This window comes from Oncorhynchus kisutch, linkage group LG11, assembly GCF_002021735.2.
Source record: "Oncorhynchus kisutch isolate 150728-3 linkage group LG11, Okis_V2, whole genome shotgun sequence".
NCBI lineage: Eukaryota > Metazoa > Chordata > Actinopteri > Salmoniformes > Salmonidae > Oncorhynchus > Oncorhynchus kisutch.
In genome coordinates this window covers 39603424-39621434 of record NC_034184.2, presented here as the reverse complement: position 1 = coordinate 39621434, position 18011 = coordinate 39603424, and the positions used below count along the sequence as shown (strand labels likewise).

General features: G+C 44.8%; 1 protein-coding gene across 5 annotated transcripts in view; it reads left to right on the top strand.

The window, feature by feature from the left end:
• The window catches only part of LOC109898846 (latent-transforming growth factor beta-binding protein 1), a 128290-nt gene extending 115474 nt beyond the window's left edge, over positions 1-12816 (top strand). For all 5 annotated transcript variants that reach the window (XM_031835757.1, XM_031835756.1, XM_031835758.1 and 2 more), the window contains 9 exons: positions 2347-2487; positions 3468-3629; positions 3724-3813; positions 5029-5157; positions 7676-7816; positions 8004-8177; positions 10201-10365; positions 10761-10910; positions 11653-12816. In XM_031835757.1, the coding sequence (XP_031691617.1) occupies positions 2347-2487; positions 3468-3629; positions 3724-3813; positions 5029-5157; positions 7676-7816; positions 8004-8177; positions 10201-10365; positions 10761-10910; positions 11653-11834 (1334 nt within the window). In that variant the 3' untranslated portion in view covers positions 11835-12816. The remainder of the gene's footprint in view (positions 1-2346; positions 2488-3467; positions 3630-3723; positions 3814-5028; positions 5158-7675; positions 7817-8003; positions 8178-10200; positions 10366-10760; positions 10911-11652) is intronic.
• The last annotated feature ends 5195 nt before the right edge of the window (positions 12817-18011 follow it).

The window sequence follows — 18011 nt, the reverse complement described above, 5'->3', positions numbered from 1 at the left end:
ACTACGTCTATCGACATGTTTGTAGACAGTTGTCGCAGTGACATCACGAACATTCTATTGTTGTCCGACATAAAACTTGTCGCTAGGAAAAAGTACATACACAAAAACGACAGGCTGCATGACATCAGCAGCCTGGTGGTTCAAAATAGCATGACGGGCGTATTTTAACACCAATAAACCCACCTGTTTAAAAATGAATTTTGTATGTGTCAATCTAGAAAACCAGGTAACTAAAAGCAATTTTCTAAACAATATTTTGGTTAGTATCTAGCTTGTTATGTTAGCCAGTTCAAATAATGGCCATATCATATTGCTGACAATGCCTTAACTTTAGCTAATTTGTATTTCTTATTACAGGAAAATAAACTCATAACAAGATCATTATGTACAAGTTAATGGTGAGATAATTACAGAAAATAGCTTACGGTTGGGAGTGTAATGAAATAAAAGTAGGGCATTTTACTGGAGAATTTTAGAACTTGGACACTCTCTTGTTGGCCTAACATTATATCCTAATTTGACTTTGGTGCAGGTCATGTTGCTCCTCACATTACCGTCTCTGGTAAATGCACACCATATAAAATAAAATCAATGTTTATCTGTCACATGCACAGGATACAGAAGGTGTAAACGGTACAGTGAAATGGTTATTTGCATAGTGGAGTCTTTTGTTTAGACATGTAGCTAGCTAGCTTAACAATTAACCATAATCCCAACTCATAACGTTACTAAACTGCATGAAGCTGCATGTAGCTAAAGCTAACCAACTAGGGTCAATGTTAGCTATCTAGCTAACGTTAGGCTATAACTAACAATACAAATGGTTCTGAGATACGAATAATATCACTAAACAGATCATACATGTAACGTTAGCTAGCGAGCCAGCCAGCTAACGTTAGCTAACTTGCAATGAAACTTTCTGACAATATTTTAAACTTATAATATCTGAAAATGTAGCTAGCTAGACTCTCTTACCCATATACATGGATGAACGCTTCTCCCTCTCTGTCATGGATGCCATGGTTGCCCTTAGTTTGAAGATGTAATCCGGGGACAGGTGTTTTATACAACAGCCTTTGTGTGTTCTCTTTAAGACTCCCTCCGCATAATCAAACGCCTGAACTTTCTACATCTCCTTAGCTTCCACTGAGCATTCCACATATTTCAAAACTCGGTCCTCCAGAAAGTGGAGAGCATTATCAACATTATCACAGTTCTTTGTGATAACTTTCAAAAAAGCAGCGTTAGAAAGGATTACCTGCACATACTGAGCAGCTCATGTGAAAGACAGAAGTGCGCTACATGGAATCCGAACTCTTCTCTCGGCATGTCCAGCCCATCCATTATCTTAACCAGTCATGGCTAGAGGGAAGGTTCCTGTCTTTTTTTGTGTGGCTATACCAACTAGGCTCATAATTGAACAATTTTATTCATATTTACAGATGGCATACAAGATTGTTATTAAGGCACATGAAAGTTCACAAGTTCCAGAAGGAATTTCTGCCATAAAAGGCATTTTGATCTAATAAAAAATGTTTATGTTCAAATGCCTCCTGTGAAGTAGTGACCCGCGACATACACATAGTTTCCTGAAAGGACTCACAGATGCGTGAGGAAAGAATCCACTGAAATGGAAAAACAAATTTTCCTCCAAATTGTAGTCCCATTCCGCTGAGCGGGAAAGGCCGTGAAATATATTGAAATATATTATCCTATGAAGAAAAATCTGCCTTTTCCATTGTCGTTCTGGACCTCTCCCCTTTTTAGTGCTCCCCTATTGCGACACACCCACTCTCTTCCTCCCCGCTCTCTCCTTAACACTTTCTAGCTCATTGACAAACTGGCCCACACCCCAGTGTGAAGTATTGGATAGGGTGTTGGGAATGCAGAGCAGCTCAGAGCTCGTCGGAACCACGAGACTTTGTTGTCTTTTTACATTAAGCTCCACGTCGGGGTTGATGTATGTGTTTTCTCTGCACGTTCGTTCATAACTGGAGAGACATACATGGATGGATGCACAGCTATAACCACAGCCAGGTCAAAGGAAAACAGACAATGTTATTGGAGTGTGAAATAGATATTTGAGTGTTTTTCTTCCTCAATGTATAGGCCTATTCATTGATTTTGAAAACATTGAGTGTTTTGTGTTTCCAAGAGTATATCACCAGCTCCCCATACAGTACACCACTTAGTATCTTAATGTATCTTTATTATCTACTTGTCTTGTGAATGAAACCACACATGCCACATATGTGAGATATTATGTAAATAAGATGCATCCTGTGAGGTTGCTAACTATGCTCATTAGTGCTAACCGCTAACCAAGGTGTTGTGTTCTCCCTGCAGATGTGAATGAGTGTGAATTGCTGAGCGGTGTGTGTGGCGAGGCCCTGTGTGAGAACGTGGAGGGCTCATTCCTGTGTATGTGCCCCGACGAGGACCAGGAGTACAACCAAATGACCGCCAAGTGCAGTCCCGCTCCCACAGGTGACCCACACATTGCCTGAAGAGAAAGGAAGCTTATATAAAGCACAGTTTAAATGTTTCATTTTAAATATTGAACATCAAGTGGTAGCGCATTGTCTCAAAGGACAATATTACTCTTTAATAGCTTGGAGTTTCATTTGAGTGGAGTGGTGCTCTGATGAATGAGGGGGCCTGGCTCTGTTTAACAACACAGCCGCGGGTTAGGGGCCTCCTCTGTCTTTGCCTCAGTGTAAAACCCTCATGAGAAACAGAGCCAATGGTGTGTCTTGTCTGTCTGGTGGATATACTGTATAATACAGGGCTTTAGGTCCCAAAGCTCAACATTAACCTGGGCTCCTTGTCAGACTTAACCCGATGACCTCAGGTATGTTCTCTCACCTCTGAGAACACTCCCAAATATTTAAAGAGGACAGTTTATCATTATATAATGTTAGGAATTAGAGCATGTTCTGTGTTCACAACCACAGACGTTATGTAATAGTAGGATTGCTTTAGAAGAATGTAAAAAAAAAGAAGCTATTTCCATGTTGAAGCAAAAAAAGCTGTGTTTTTCTGAGAATCTCTGGTCATCTGTAATTATCAGAGGCATTTACAGATAACAAAACTGTGATAAAGACACCGCTGTGTGTGTGTCTGTGTGTGTGTGTGTGTGTTCATGTTCGTACGTGCATGTGGAGGGTTTGGGGGAAACCAAGGAGAGGAGGTGGAGATAGGAGGGGAAGGGGGGGGGTTGTTCTCTTCTCTCCAGATATATCATTAAAGCAGTGCGAAGACCCAGATCACAGTCATCATGTGGCCCATCTCTCCATCAGGCTGTAATTGTCCCAGTTTACGAGAGAGTCTCATTCCTCCTGGGTTAACCCATTTTTAGCGCTCAGAAAAAACGTTACTCCTTCACGCCCACAACTGCAAATATTACTGAGCACTTATTGTTGATCTATTCATGTGTAACCATGTTTCTTCTCTCCTGTTTGCCCCAGCGTCGTCAGTAGAGAGGAAGGAGTGTTACTACAACCTCAATGATGAGAACCTGTGTGAGAACGTGCTGACCAGCAGTGTCACCATGGAGGAGTGCTGCTGTACGCTGGGGGCAGGCTGGGGGGACAACTGTGAGGTGCACCCCTGCCCCGTCCAGGGCACTGGTGAGGAGGCACACACATGAACACACAGACACACTTATTATATCCACACACACACACTACTTATTACACATATTCTTGTCTATCTCTTCGACAGATCAGTTTTCCCAGATGTGTCCAGCTGGGAGAGGCAATGTACCCACTGGTGACGCTGTGTTCGGAGTGACCGCAGCCGAGAGTTATAAAGGTATGTGAACTCAGAGACCCAGTATAGGCTGAGCGGAGCCTTGGCTTACAACGGTAGTGTTCAGAGAATGCTGTGAGAACCTCATGATTCAGACAATTTAGGTCGCAACAAACCCCACGATTTTGAATGGCTTGTGTCTGTGCTCTTGTTGTGTAAGTGTTTGTTTATATGTGTGTCTGTGGTCTCTGTCTCTCAGCCTTGGAGTCACAGAGCAGAAATACCAGCTTTAGATGTCTGGAGACATATGACCTCCACATCTTCTCCTCTCCCCTCTCTCCTGCTTTTTTCCCCTCTGTCCTCTTCTCTCCCTCTGTCCTCTTCTCTCCCTCTGTCCTCTTCTCTCCCTCTGTCCTCTTCTCTCCCTCTGTCCTCTTCTCTCCCTCTGTCCTCTTCTATCCCTCTGTCCTCTTCTCTCCCTCTGTCCTCTTCTATCCCTCTGTCCTCTTCTCTCCCTCTGTCCTCTTCTCTCCCTCTGTCCTCTTCTATCCCTCTGTCCTCTTCTCTCCCTCTGTCCTCTTCTATCCCTCTGTCCTCTTCTCTCCCTCTGTCCTCTTCTCTCCCTCTCCTCTCCCAGCCCCTTCAAGCCTAGATTGTTCACCTGACGCGAAAGCTAATTCATCGAACCAACAACCCTAATTCAATCATGTAATTTATTACAGCAAGGGGAGTCTGGTAGAGAGGGGCCGGCAGCAAGTGAATGTGGTATATTCCGAGAGAGAGACTGAGACTTGCTGGGAAGGCGAGTTGCTAGACACGTTCACGTTCAGACACGTCTGGATATGTCTTCAATTAGTCGACCTGTTTGCATGGCTGATTATTGGTCTCAGTTGCAAACACCAACACCCAACCGAAGGAAGAGTAGAGTACTGAAACGCAGAACTGTTTGTTGATAGAGGTTTTCTCTACGCCTCTCCGGATTTCATCTCATTAAAGCGTTGAGTTGGTCTCCCCTTTCTGTAAACATAAAGAGTAGAGACTGTTTGAATACTGGACATGTAAATTCCCGTTGAGTGGTATTGGTGTTCCCTCAGATTCAGCAGTAACTGCATGATTACATTGTTGTCTAAATAGTAAGAGATGCATTGAAAATGTGTGTGTGTGTGTGTGTGTGTGTGTGTGTGTGTGTGTGTGTGTGTGTGTGTGTGTGTGTGTGTGTGTGTGTGTGTGTGCATGCGTGCTGTTACTAAGAAACCCGGGTTGTCCTCTCCCTCCCAGATGCAGATGAATGTGCGTTGTTTGGCCAGGAGATCTGTAAGGATGGTTTCTGCCTCAACAGCCCAGGGAGCTACGAGTGTTACTGTAAGACTGGCCTGTACTACGACGAGGTCAAGCTGCAGTGCAGAGGTCAGTGGGCAGGTCATTCACATTAGTTAGTGTTAATTCAGCCCAAACATACTTGATTTACTCACAACATGCTGTTTTTTTGCGACAATTAAAAAATTGGAATCAATAGCCCTCAGCCTACTAATATACCATTTCCACAGCCCTGTGTCATTAAACTGTCCACGCACATAAAAGCAGTTAGTGCTACTGTACCACAGCCTGTGTGTGTTGGCTGGCTGGGCCAGGGTGTGTAGAGTGGGTCCCCTCCCTGGGCCAGAGCAGGGTGAGAGGCAGGGTGGGGACACGGGACACTGGGGGTGACACAAGGCCAGACTGCCAAACCCAGCAGGCTCAGGCAGCACGCCCAAACTACCATCCCGGTCAAACTGGATGGACCCTGGCCTTCTGCCGGGCCCCACACCGCACCCCTGGCCCCACATCGCACCCCTAGCCCCACATCGCACCCCTAGCCCCACATCGCACCCCTAGCCCCACATCGCAACCCTAGCCCCACATCGCACCCCTAGCCCCACATCACACCCCTAGCCCCACATCACACCCCTAGCCCCACATCGCACCCCTAGCCCCACACCGCACCCCCTAGCCCCACATCGCACCCCCTGGCCCCACATCGTACCCCTAGCCCCACATCGTACCCCTGGCCCCACATCGTACCCCTAGCCCCACATCGCACCCCTGGCCCCACATCGTACCCCTGGCCCCACATCGTACTTCTAGCCCCACATCGTACCCCTATCGCCACATCGTACCCCTAGCCCCACATCGTACCCCTGGCTCCACATCGTACCCCTAGCCCCACATCGTACCCCTATCCCCACATCGTACCCCTAGCCCCACATCGTACCCCTGGCCCCACATCGTACCCCTAGCCCCACATCGTACCCCTGGCTCCACACCGTACCCCTAGCCCCACATCGTACCCCTAGCCCCACATCGTACCCCTGGCTCCACATCGTACCCCTGACCCCACACCGCACCCCCTGACCCCACACCGCACCCCCTGGCCCCACACCGCACCCCTGGTCGGCAGCAGTGGAATGCCCGTGGGGCCGTCTGCAGAGTTCCACCATATTTGCATTTGATTATTTGGACAGGCTGAGATTGGGCGGAGGGTCCAGCGGAGGTTTGGCATTTTACCCTGGACGGTCCTGGTTTTACCCCGTTACGCGTGGACTAGAGAAACTAACCACTACCACCACCAGCCCTGGAGCCGTGCTCTATATGGGATATTTTTAAAAAGGGGATGGAGGGGTATTTTTGAAAGTGTAGAATATCAAGTGGATGTGTATTTCAGTTCAATGTCTGGATGGATGAAACCATTGAGTTTAAAAAATATATATATCATTTCCTCAGTAATTATGAAACCACAGGCCTGATGTGTATCTAATGCGTGTGGCTGTATATTTCAGAAATACATGGGATTTCAGTTGGGACTGAGTTACAATCCAAATAACAGGTTTAGTTTTCAAAATGTATGCAAAATAATCCCCTTGAAGCTTTATTAGTTTACCGAGAATTCACAAAAACTTGTTAACTGCGGCGCTCGTCTCTGCAACAGACATTTTCACGGACACAGGGAAAACAGATTTGAACTCTCATCAATACGATGGAGAAAATGCAGTTGGTTTGTTAGTCATGTTCTGAGTGGGTTGATTCCTCCTCAATTCAAGTTAACCTGAAGTGTTTTAGCATGTGGGACACCGTTTGATGTGAGTGGATCCTTAATTGGACAGGTGACTGAGTGTGAACGGGCCCGTCATGTGCATTTGGTCACACTTCATTTGGATACTCCGGATTGTCCAGCCGTAGATGCTCTACAGATGGACATACTATTAACAACCTGTTGATAAGCAACTAAGGTTACAGCTCGGGTTCGGTTTAGAATAAGGGTACGGGTTAAGTTTAGGGTTAGGATAAGGGTACGGGTTAAGTTTAGGGTTAGGATAAGGGTACGGGTTAAGTTTAGGGTTAGGATAAGGGTACGGGTTAAGTTTAGGGTTAGAATAAGGGTACGGGTTAAGTTTAGGGTTAGGATACGGGTACGGGTTAAGTTTAGGGTTAGGATAAGGGTACGGGTTAAGTTTAGGGTTAGGATAAGGGTACGGGTTAAGTTTAGGGTTAGGATAAGGGTATGGGTTAAGTTTAGGGTTAGGATAAGGGTACGGGTTAAGTTTAGGGTTAGGATAAGGGTACGGGTTAAGTTTAGGGTTAGGATACGAGTACGGGTTAAGTTTAGGGTTAGGATAAGGGTACGGGTTAAGTTTAGGGTTAGGATAAGGGTACGGGTTAAGTTTAGGGTTAGGATAAGGGTACGGGTTAAGTTTAGGGTTAGGATAAGGGCTGGGGTTAGTAGATAGTTAGTTGAAACGTCAGACAGTCGGTTGAGCATCTACAGATGGAATATCCAAGTGTTACGGTACGTTTTCCTTGAGAATCGGGCTGTGAGACGACAGAACTCCCAACGGGGCCTCTTGACATCTTGGTCTCCATCTCTCTCCCTTCCTCTCCTCCCCTGCAGACATCGATGAGTGTCAGGATGAGTCGAGCTGTGTGGGGGGAGAGTGTTTGAACACACAGGGATCCTACATGTGTTTCTGTACCCGCCCCATGGTGTTGGACTCTGACAACAAGCGCTGCGTGATCGCCCCTGAAGTGGCTGGTAAGAACCCTCAAAGAGCCTGGATGCAAAAATAGAAGCATCCTCTCATACTGTCTCTGTTCTTTGGAAACGTGTTCTGTTTTTTTGTTGACGTCTTTCTCATGGCGATTGCATGCCTTGCCGTGTCGTAGTGTGCCTCTGATAGTGAGGTAATGATTGTGACTGAGATGTAACGTGTCTGTTGCAGAGCAACACTCTGTGCAGACTGACTACCAGGGTATTTGCTGGCAGACGGTAACAGGCACCCGGAAGACTTGCACCAAGCCCCTAGCCAACAGAAAGACCACCTTCACAGAGTGCTGCTGTCTGCATGGAGAGGCCTGGGGCATGGACTGTGCCCTTTGCCCCCTGAAGAACACAGGTTCAACAATTACAACCCTTCCACACCAGCACTCATGTCCATCTATCAACTCTACTGTTATAATGACTTTGTCCTTGACCTATTATGATCCATTATCTTTGGAGTGAATACACTGTGTTTACACTGTCCTGCTATGAACACTTAACATTCAGAGATCTAAGAGTAATTTCTTCAAATACGTAGAGTCATTCATTTGAGGCAGATGCTTCGTCATCTAGTCTCGTGTGCGATATAATATAGAACCCCAGACAGTATATTTCAGCTGGTCTCAGAGTGATGATGTTGGTCAGTCCTTAAACCAGACGGGCCAGGGCCTCTCAGACATCAGACCCAGGACTAGTGACACCTCATTAGGCTTGGAGTCTGCCAGCTGCCTGCTAATGCTCCTGTCTCCTGGAGCCTCTGAGATCTAGCCTGCCTGGGGCCTATCTTCTATCCTTTACCCCCCCCCCCCCCTTTCCCATTTCCTCGCCTCTCTTATCCAATACCTGGAGTGTGTCTAGGTAGGGAGGTCTGGTCTCTGATGCATGTCCTCACCATGCTGCCAGGGCAGATGGCTGCAGTGTGCATTATGGGGACCTGTGGACTGGAACATGTGGGGACAGTCCTCAGGGCTCTGAACTGGATCATTTTCCTCCCTCTGATAAAATAAGACTGTTATTCCAACCCACTGGAAGATGGAACTGGTAGAGTTGGGGATTTTTAAATGTTGAGTGATTTCCCAGCAGTTTGACTAGGAATTCGTAGCTTCATGCGAGAGTGATGTTGAACCGACAGTTTAGTGGGCCCGGTTAAGTCACGAGAGCTCTCCAGGAACGTAGCAGCTGTGCAACATAGGCCTACAGCTATGATAGTTGCACACTCTCTTTATAAAATCTGTTTTTGTTACGTCATTGAGAAACATTGACAGAAATACAAGTTAGCCATCTCAAAGTTGCACGTCCGGGCCACTTTTAAACAGAGAGCACCTCAGCAGGTTTTCAACGGTTTTCGTGGAACACCCTTTGGAGTTCCACTTAAGACTTCTTGTCCAACATCGGCCAACATGGTCCCCACTCGGATCCTTAATCCTGAGAAACTGAGATGCAGGTGCTCACCGCTGCTCTTCGCAGAGAGGACAGAACACACAGTCGGTTTGTTCTCATCAGGCCCATCCAGATTGCTCTGCGGTCCCTCTCTGATGCGTTTCCTGTGTAGACGTTCTTGTGGGAGCGAACAGAGGCAAGCAGGTGCGTGGGATTAGCAGGGGACTGTAGGGGATGGCTGGCCGGGGCGTGCAGATGAAAGACTCTGGTTTAGGTTCCCACAGTACAGTAACCAAGGAGGAGGGACCTCAGAGCAGGTGCCGTGCTGTGGTGTGTGTTGAACGCCACGTTCAGGAGGGAAGTGGGCCGCTAGTCACAACCTGACTATTCAGTTCAGTCAAGTATCCCCTGGCTACTAAGCCAAGAGATGGTAATGTAATTACTTTGAAAACCCTTGTGTTGAAATTTGAATAAGCTTCAGTTCTTATAAATCACAGAAACGTGTTGTGTTGATCAAACGTAGTAGGTTTTTGTCATGTTTTCTGTCTTTATGAGTACATTGTAAATAGCGCCCAGCATCACATGCATTCTCTAGCTCATGATCTCAGCTGTGGTCACAGGGCTACATCTCCGTCTTTGTTTCAGAGAGCTGTGTCTCAGTCTCCTCTCTCCCTCTGTCACTCTCTCAGAAGACTCTCTCTCTCTCGCTCTCGCTCTCTCTCTCTCTCTCTCTCTCTCTCTCTCTCTCTCTCTCTCTCTCTCTCTCTCTCTCTCTCTCTCTCTCCCTGAGGGCCATGTCTCAGTCTCTCTCCCCTCTCTCTCTCTCTCTTTCTCTCTCTCTCTCTCTCTGAGGGCCATGTCTCAGTCTCTCTCCCTTCTCTCTCTCTCTCTCTCTGAGGGCCATGTCTCAGTTTCTCTCCCTTCTCTCACTCTCTCTCTCTCTCTCTCTCTCTCTCTCTCTGAGGGCCATGTCTCAGTTTCTCTCCCTTCTCTCACAGAGGACTATGCCTCCATGTGTAACGTGCCAATGAGGGAAGGACAGGGGCATCCGTATGGTCGTGACGCCCTTGTGGCTGAGCCCGTCCAGGAGTATGAGGTCAACTTGGACTATGAACCTCGCCCCGACCAGCCTGGTGCCCTGCCCCTGTACGAGGATGAGGAGAGTGAGTGAACCAGTCCCCACCACACTGTACAACACACTGATGAAGCTCAAACATGCAGAGAGAGGGGATATGGCATGGGGAGCTTGGGACAAGCTGCCTATTCTCTCAATGATAGCTCTTTTCTGCCATCTTGTGTCCACATGAATTACTACATGCCATGACCAGAAATTGTTTTCAGTTGGTAGGCACAGATGGTATTCTGTATTTTCAGTGTAACCAAGGGCCTCCAAGAACATAAAAGAGATGATTAATTATTCATTAGTTTATCTCGTCAAGCTAGTTAAATGTAGAGGATTTTTAAATCATCATTATACCACTTTCAAAAATGATAATTCATTATAGCTTCATCTGACTTGGATTAATGAAACAGCTCATTCCCTGCCCTCGTCCTGCAGTCGCGTACGACGCGTTTGAGGGCCTGAGAGCGGAAGAGTGTGGCATTCTGAACGGCTGTGAGAACGGGCGCTGCGTGCGGGTACAGGAGGGCTACACCTGCGACTGCTTCGACGGATACACCCTGGATATGTCCCGCATGGCGTGTGTGGGTAAGACATGGGTGGAGGACACACACACACACACTGAATAGACTAGAAGGAAAATAGTACATCTCTCCTACTTATTTTCCACCATAATTTGCAAATAAATTCATAAAAAACCCTACAATGTGATTTTCAGGATTTTCTTTTTTCATTTTGTTTGTCATAGTTGAAGTGTACCTATGATGAAAATTACAGGCCTCTCTCATCTTTTTAAGTGGGAGAACTTGCACAATTGGTGGCTGACTAAATACTTTTTTGCCCCACTGTACCTCTCCCCATCTTCACAGCAACTTGACCATTGTAACTGATCGTCCAATGTTACTCCTAAGAGTTCAGCTTCCTCAACGGTCACGCCCTTTATGTTCAACTCCAGTTGAGCGTTAGGTCTTAGAGAATGTGTGTAGGGTTTACCGAGAATGGGGGCGACTAACAATAAACATCCAGTCAGCGCATTCCTGTGGATGAAAACAGCTTGTTAACGAGAGGTCGAAGGAGAATGGCAGGAATCGTGCATGCTAACAGGCCGGTCACAAACAGGGCAAATAACAGCGCAGTACAACAGTGGTGTGCCGAACGGCACGTTAGGTCCCTTGATACCAACTGAGCAATGTTTCCATGCCCCAGAGAATTCCGGCTGTTCTGGAGGCAAAAGGGGGTCCGACCCGGTACTAGATGGGTGTGCCTAATAAACTGTCCACTGAGTGTACGTAGACTGTGCTAACCTAATTAACCCTCTTCACTCTCACAGATGTGAATGAATGTTCCGAGCTCAACAACCGGATGTCCCTCTGCAAGAACGCCAAATGTATCAACACGGAAGGATCCTACAAGTGTGTGTGCCTGCCAGGATACACCCCCTCTGAGCAGCCTAACTACTGCGTGGCCAGGGAACCAGAGGCAGCAGCAGCAGCGCACACAGAGAGGGAGTGAGCCCCCATGGCCAGTAGAGGGACACCCAACACACTAAAAACACACTTATTTAATCCAAGCCCATATACCCTGCACTGTATAAAAACACACTAAACAAAACAACAAAATCATTTACTTGAGATGAAGATCCAATTTAACCAACTATGTGGTGCCTTGTGACGGAAAAACTCAACATTGTATAAAATGTATGTTTGTTTTTTGTAAGTTTAACTTTTTATATTAGAAGGAGTTTATGCGCGCTAGAGGAGCTTTCGCTCTCCTAACGCAACGACAAACCCTATGAACTCTTACTGGGGGATAACCTTTTATTTTCTACCCAGTCCAAAACGCCTTGTGTGTGGATATTTAATTCAGTGAAGAGGCCAGCCGTCCCTTTGCTCTCCCCGTTCTCCCTCTTCCTCACAGTCCTCGTCCCTGTACGGTGGCTGTGGAGGACTGCCTGCCTGGTCATGAATGGACAGCCATAAGATCTTTGCTCCGTGGCTTCACACAAACATACAGTATGCACACTACTGTAATATCATTTTGTTCATGTAAATTCATTGGAATAAGCTTTTTTTCTAGGCATTTTTTTGTATTAATGATAAATGGAAACACAAAACTACTTCTCTGTGTCTTGGACATTGGACAATAGCAGGTTTTTTTTTCTTTCTTTGTATCTTGCCTGCCCTGTGGAGCAGTCATATTCCCTACCATTTCTTTTTTTCTATGAACAAAAATTCTATGACATTTTGCTAGATTTTTTTCATACTTTAATGAAACCTTTTTCTGCATTTTACTGCAATGTGTAAAAGTCTTTCCAGGTTGCAAAGCTGCTATGGGACAGCCGTGGGAGAAATTTTGTACATTTAAACAGAAGAGTTGAGAAACCAAGTTTATGGATTTGTAATTTGTACATGAAAAATAGCTCTTGTACGAATATTCATATTATGATGTATATTAAACCCCTGGTAATAAATCACAAATGGTGATATTTATACTCCCTGGTATGTGATGGAACTTATTATTAGAAGCAACAAAGACCTATTCACATTGTGCTCAATAGCTGTACCTAGAACCAGTCATATGACCCATGTCCGATAACACAAGCTAGATCACAATGGACACAAAAGAAATGGGTCATGTTTACACCTTTGCAACTGTTACTATCAATACATTTTCTATCATACCTTTCCAACACTCTGTTTTCGTATGGTTAATTCATATCATATTGTTAATTGTCATTGTTTTGGTCACTCCATATAACCCTCAGACTAGTGCTATTATTAGTCTGTGTAGTCTCAGGGTTAGGGTGAACACACTTCACTTAACATGGACTGGTTGATCAGCAGAGAAATACCTCGGTCAGAGACGATGTTTTCTGCATTATAGAAATATGAATTGGCACCAGAGTGTCAAGACCCTCCTCTGATCAGAGGAAAAGAGGCCGAGGTCGCTTCAACTACCAATGACCTTGCTGCTGTTGTTGCTGCATTCTTGTTGCTCGCAGATCTTGAGGATTTCAGCACATGCCTGTCTCTCCCCACCCTCCCTATTGCCCCATGTTCCAGTGTCCCCTCTGTCATGTTTTCCATTAACACAGACAGTGCAACCACAGTTCTGATGTCAACACATCGTAGTAAACCTGAGCAATCATTTTGTTTCCCTGCTGCTGTTCTTAATATAGGCCAACAGTGACATGACTGAAGCTCAGTGGTTGGATCTGGTTATTATAGATCTGTGTATTTGTGATTGTGTCTCTGATATAACCACTAGGATCTGAATGGCACAGTAGCAGGACCAGTGTAAAAACACCACAGCCAATTAGTTAATAAATATTAAGCGTTACTGTTGCCTTCCTCCTGGCTGGCTACCCAGATGGGGCTATCCCACAGTGACAAGGGGACAGCGGAAACCTTTGACGGGGGACTCAAACAGCATTAAACTCAGCTTAGCACCTCCAGCGCCAGGCTTGACCATACTTTCTGCCGAACAAAAGAGCGACCCGGGTGGTAACCGAGAATTCCCCCTGTTCGGTCATTTGGAAGAGATGAGGCATTTCCCATGTTGCCTCTCAATCACATTGGAAGCCCACTCTGTAGAATCTTCAACTGTAATAGTGTGCTGACTTCCTCCCTGACCATTGTAGCTACTTTAAGAATATTGTATGTTTAATGCTTATGTACTGTACTCTCCAACAGTATGTCAATTATGGTTTTTCAGTCACCAAGCCCTCTATGTGGCATCACTTCCTACCCTGCTAAGCCCATGTTGTTTTTGAGGGCTTGGTTCCTGTTGTGTGTATGGGATATTTTCTGATGTCAGGACTTAGATCAGCTCAGGCTCAGCCAATGGTTCGGGCTGACTTTAACTTGTCCCTCCAAGGTCAAAAAGTCCATTGTTCTAGTCCCCATGGGCCCGATTCCGACCCGAGTTAAGCATGCGTAAATGGAACGTAATTCCCTTCTCTCTCTGCGTATTCTGACCTTGAACTCGAGAATAGTATGCTATTCACCTGCTATTCATTTTGGGTGGAGATGGAATAAATGAAGGTGTGGCGGAGGTATGTCTACAGATATGGCATATTCTGACCTTGACTTAATTCCTTAATAATTCCACCAGCTTTACTTTATGGCAACGAAACCATAAATAAGGTCTAGCGAACCTGCCGGTTCCAAGTGGAAAAGTATGTACAGTCGTGGCCAAAAGTTTTGAGAATGACACAAATATAAATTTTCACAAAGTTTGCTGCTTCAGTGTCTTTAGATATTTTTGTCAGATGTTACTATGGGATACTGAAGTATAATTATAAGCATTTCATAAGTGTCAAAGGCTTTTATTGACAATTACATGAAGTTGATGCAAAGAGTCAATATTTGCAGTGTTGACCCTTCTTTTTCAAGACCGCTGCAATCCGCCCTGGCATGCTGTCAATTAACTTCTGGGCCACATCCTGACTGATGGCAGCCCATTCTTGCATAATCAATGCTTGGAGTTTGTCAGAATTTGTGGGTTTTTGTCTGTCCACCCGTCTCTTGAAGATTGACCACAAGTTCTCAATGAGATTAAGGTCTGGGTAGTTTCCTGGCCATGGACGCAAAATATCGATGTTTTGTTCCCCCGAGACACTTAGTTATCACTTTTGCCTTATGGCAAGCTGATCCATCATGCTGGAAAAGGCATTGTTCGTCACCAAACTGTTCCTGGATGGTTGGGAGAAGTTGCTCTCGGTGGATGTGTTGGTACCATTCTTTATTCATGGCTGTGTTCTTAGGCAAAATTGTGAGGGAGCCCACTCCCTTGACTGAGAAGCAACCACACACATGAATGGTCACAGGATGCTTTACTGTTGGCATGACACAGTACTGATGGTAGCGCTCACCTTGTCTTCTCCGGACAAGCTTTTTTCCGGATGCTCCAAACAATCGGAAAGGGGATTCATCAGTGAAAATGACTTTACCCCAGTCCTCAGCAGTCCAATCCCTGTACCTTTTGCAGAATATCAGTCTGTCCCTGATGTTTTTCCTGGAGAGAAGTGGCTTCTTTGCTGCCCTTCTTGACACCAAGCCATCCTCCAAAAGTCTTCGCCTCACTGTGCGTGCAGATGCACTTACACCTGCCTGCTGCCATTCCTGAGCATGCTCTGTACTGGTGGTGCCCCGACCCCGCAGCTGAATCAACTTTAGGAGAAGGTCCTGGCACTTGCTGGACTTTCTTGGGCGCCCTGAAGCCTTCTTCACAACAATTGAACCGCTCTCCTTGAAGTTCTTGATGATCCGATAAATTTGGGCGCCCTGAAGCCTTCTTCACAACAATTGAACCGCTCTCCTTGAAGTTCTTGATGATCCGATAAATGGTTGATTGTGAAGCCCTTTTTGTGCAAAGCAATGATGACGGCACAAGTTTCCTATCAGGAAGAATAATGATTCCAAGCACCACCCTCCTTTTGAAGCTTCCAGTCTGTTATTCAAACTCAATCAGCATTACAGAGTGATCTCCAGCCTTGTCCTCGTCAACACTCACACCTGTGTTAACGAGAGAATCACTGACATGATGTCAGCTTGTCATTTTGTGGCAGGGCTGAAATGCAGTGGAAATGTTTTTTGGGGATTCAGTTCATTTGCATGGCAAAGAGGGACTTTGCAATTAATTGCAATTCATCTTATCACTCTTCATAACATTCTGAAGTATATGCAAATTGCCATCCTACAAACTGAGGCAGCAGACTTTGTGAAAATTAATATTTGTGTCATTCTCAAAACCTTTGGCCAAGACTGTACTTTATTTTTTCTGAGAGAAATAACAGCATCCTCCATGCACTGTAATATACAACTTGGTAAGTGCAAGGTAAATTATATATCCGTTTGGATAAGGGAATTGTATATCTAAATGACACTTGTTATTACCTTAAAATCGCTGGAGACAAATGTGAAACCAGTCATATAGCAACAAACTGAAGCATCTCAACATATAAACTTTCCCACAGTAAAGTTGATGAAATGCTGTGGCTTTATGCAGAAGTTAAATTGTCTGGCCTTTTAACTTGCAGGGATGGGCATTCTCGAATGTCAACCTTTAACTGCAGTGGGGTAAATCAGGGTCACACAGAGTGTTTCTTGGTAGTCTGAAACAAAAAAGTGTACACCTCACACACATTGTTATGCACTTAAAAGACGACACATGTACCGTGTCATATATAGAGATTACATTTATGGAATGTTGAGTTTGTGTCACAATATTACATTTTATACACACATGACAGAAGACTGAAATATAATGAAAGCATTTAACATAGAAACACAGGATTTTCGTTGCAAAAAAAAAAGTTGATTATGAAAAATATGAATAACATTCCACCCATTCAACTGCATCAAAGGAGTTATAGGCTACCTCGACTTTCTCTGTTTCCCATTTCTTTCTTGTTAAATATTAGCCACTTTCAGTACCGACTGTCAGTAGGCCTAATAACAACACACTGCCAATTTACTGTTAGTTCCCTTTAGTTCTACATTATCATACCATTTAATTACATTGTTTAAGTTACCTTAATTCGCTTCCTCTGTAAACGCTGTCACGGCCATGTGTTTGAGGATCATTATTAACAGTTGATAAATCAAAAATTCAGTCGTTATGGAGCTAACAGCAGACCAAGCCAGACCAAACAGTTTGAACCTGACGCATGGCACAATAATTGGCTGTGTAATCACACAGTTCCATGGTTAGTGCAGGCAATAGACAAGGTTATAGTTTACTATTGTACACTAGGAGCGGACCAAAATGCAGCGTGGTGTGTGTTCATGATGATTTTTTAATTAAAGCAAGCACTGCACAGTGAATACAAACTATACAAAACGAACGTGACGCTATAATGAGACCTGTGCTGACACAAGCAACTAACATAGACAATCACCCACAACCCAAAATGACAAAACAGGCTACCTAAATATGGCTCCCAATCAGAGACAATGACTAACACCTGCCTCTGATTGAGAACCATATCAGGCCAAACACAGAAACAGACAAACTAGACATCCAACATAGAATGCCCACTCAGATCACACCCTGACCAAACAAAACATAGAAACATACAAAGCAAACTATGGTCAGGGTGTGACAAACGGAATGTGGCAATGTTTTTCTTTTCTGCATAAATACTCTCCATACCTGTTTTTTTTATAATTTATAAATACTTTCCTAATGCTGAATAATCTACAAGATCAAAGTATTTTTAAATCTACCAATAGGAGCTGAAACAGAGACGAATATATATATATTTAGATGGCATTCTTTCATTAATATTCTGAAACCTTTCTCTCAATATATTCTATTGAGTATGTTGATAAAATTCTAACTAAAAGGTACATCCTATTTAAAGGGATGGCTTACGATAGATGTACTGAAAACCCTATTGAATGAAAACTCCACAGAAAATCTGTTAGCAAGCAAGTGGGAGGGTTTTCAGTGGTTGAAATACATTTACTCAGCTCGCGCAAGGGAACCACACCTGCAAAGCCTGTTACGCACCTTCATAAGGTAAATCTGAATACCAACTACTGAGAAGTGCATAGGAAAGGCGTGCCTAAGAAAGGAGTAATTTCCTAAGTCGGAATCGGGCCCCTAAAGCCTAAATCATGTATCACTGAGCAGTCTGCTAAAGAACAAGTGAAGAGAAGAGCTGTGTCAGATGGATAAGTTGAA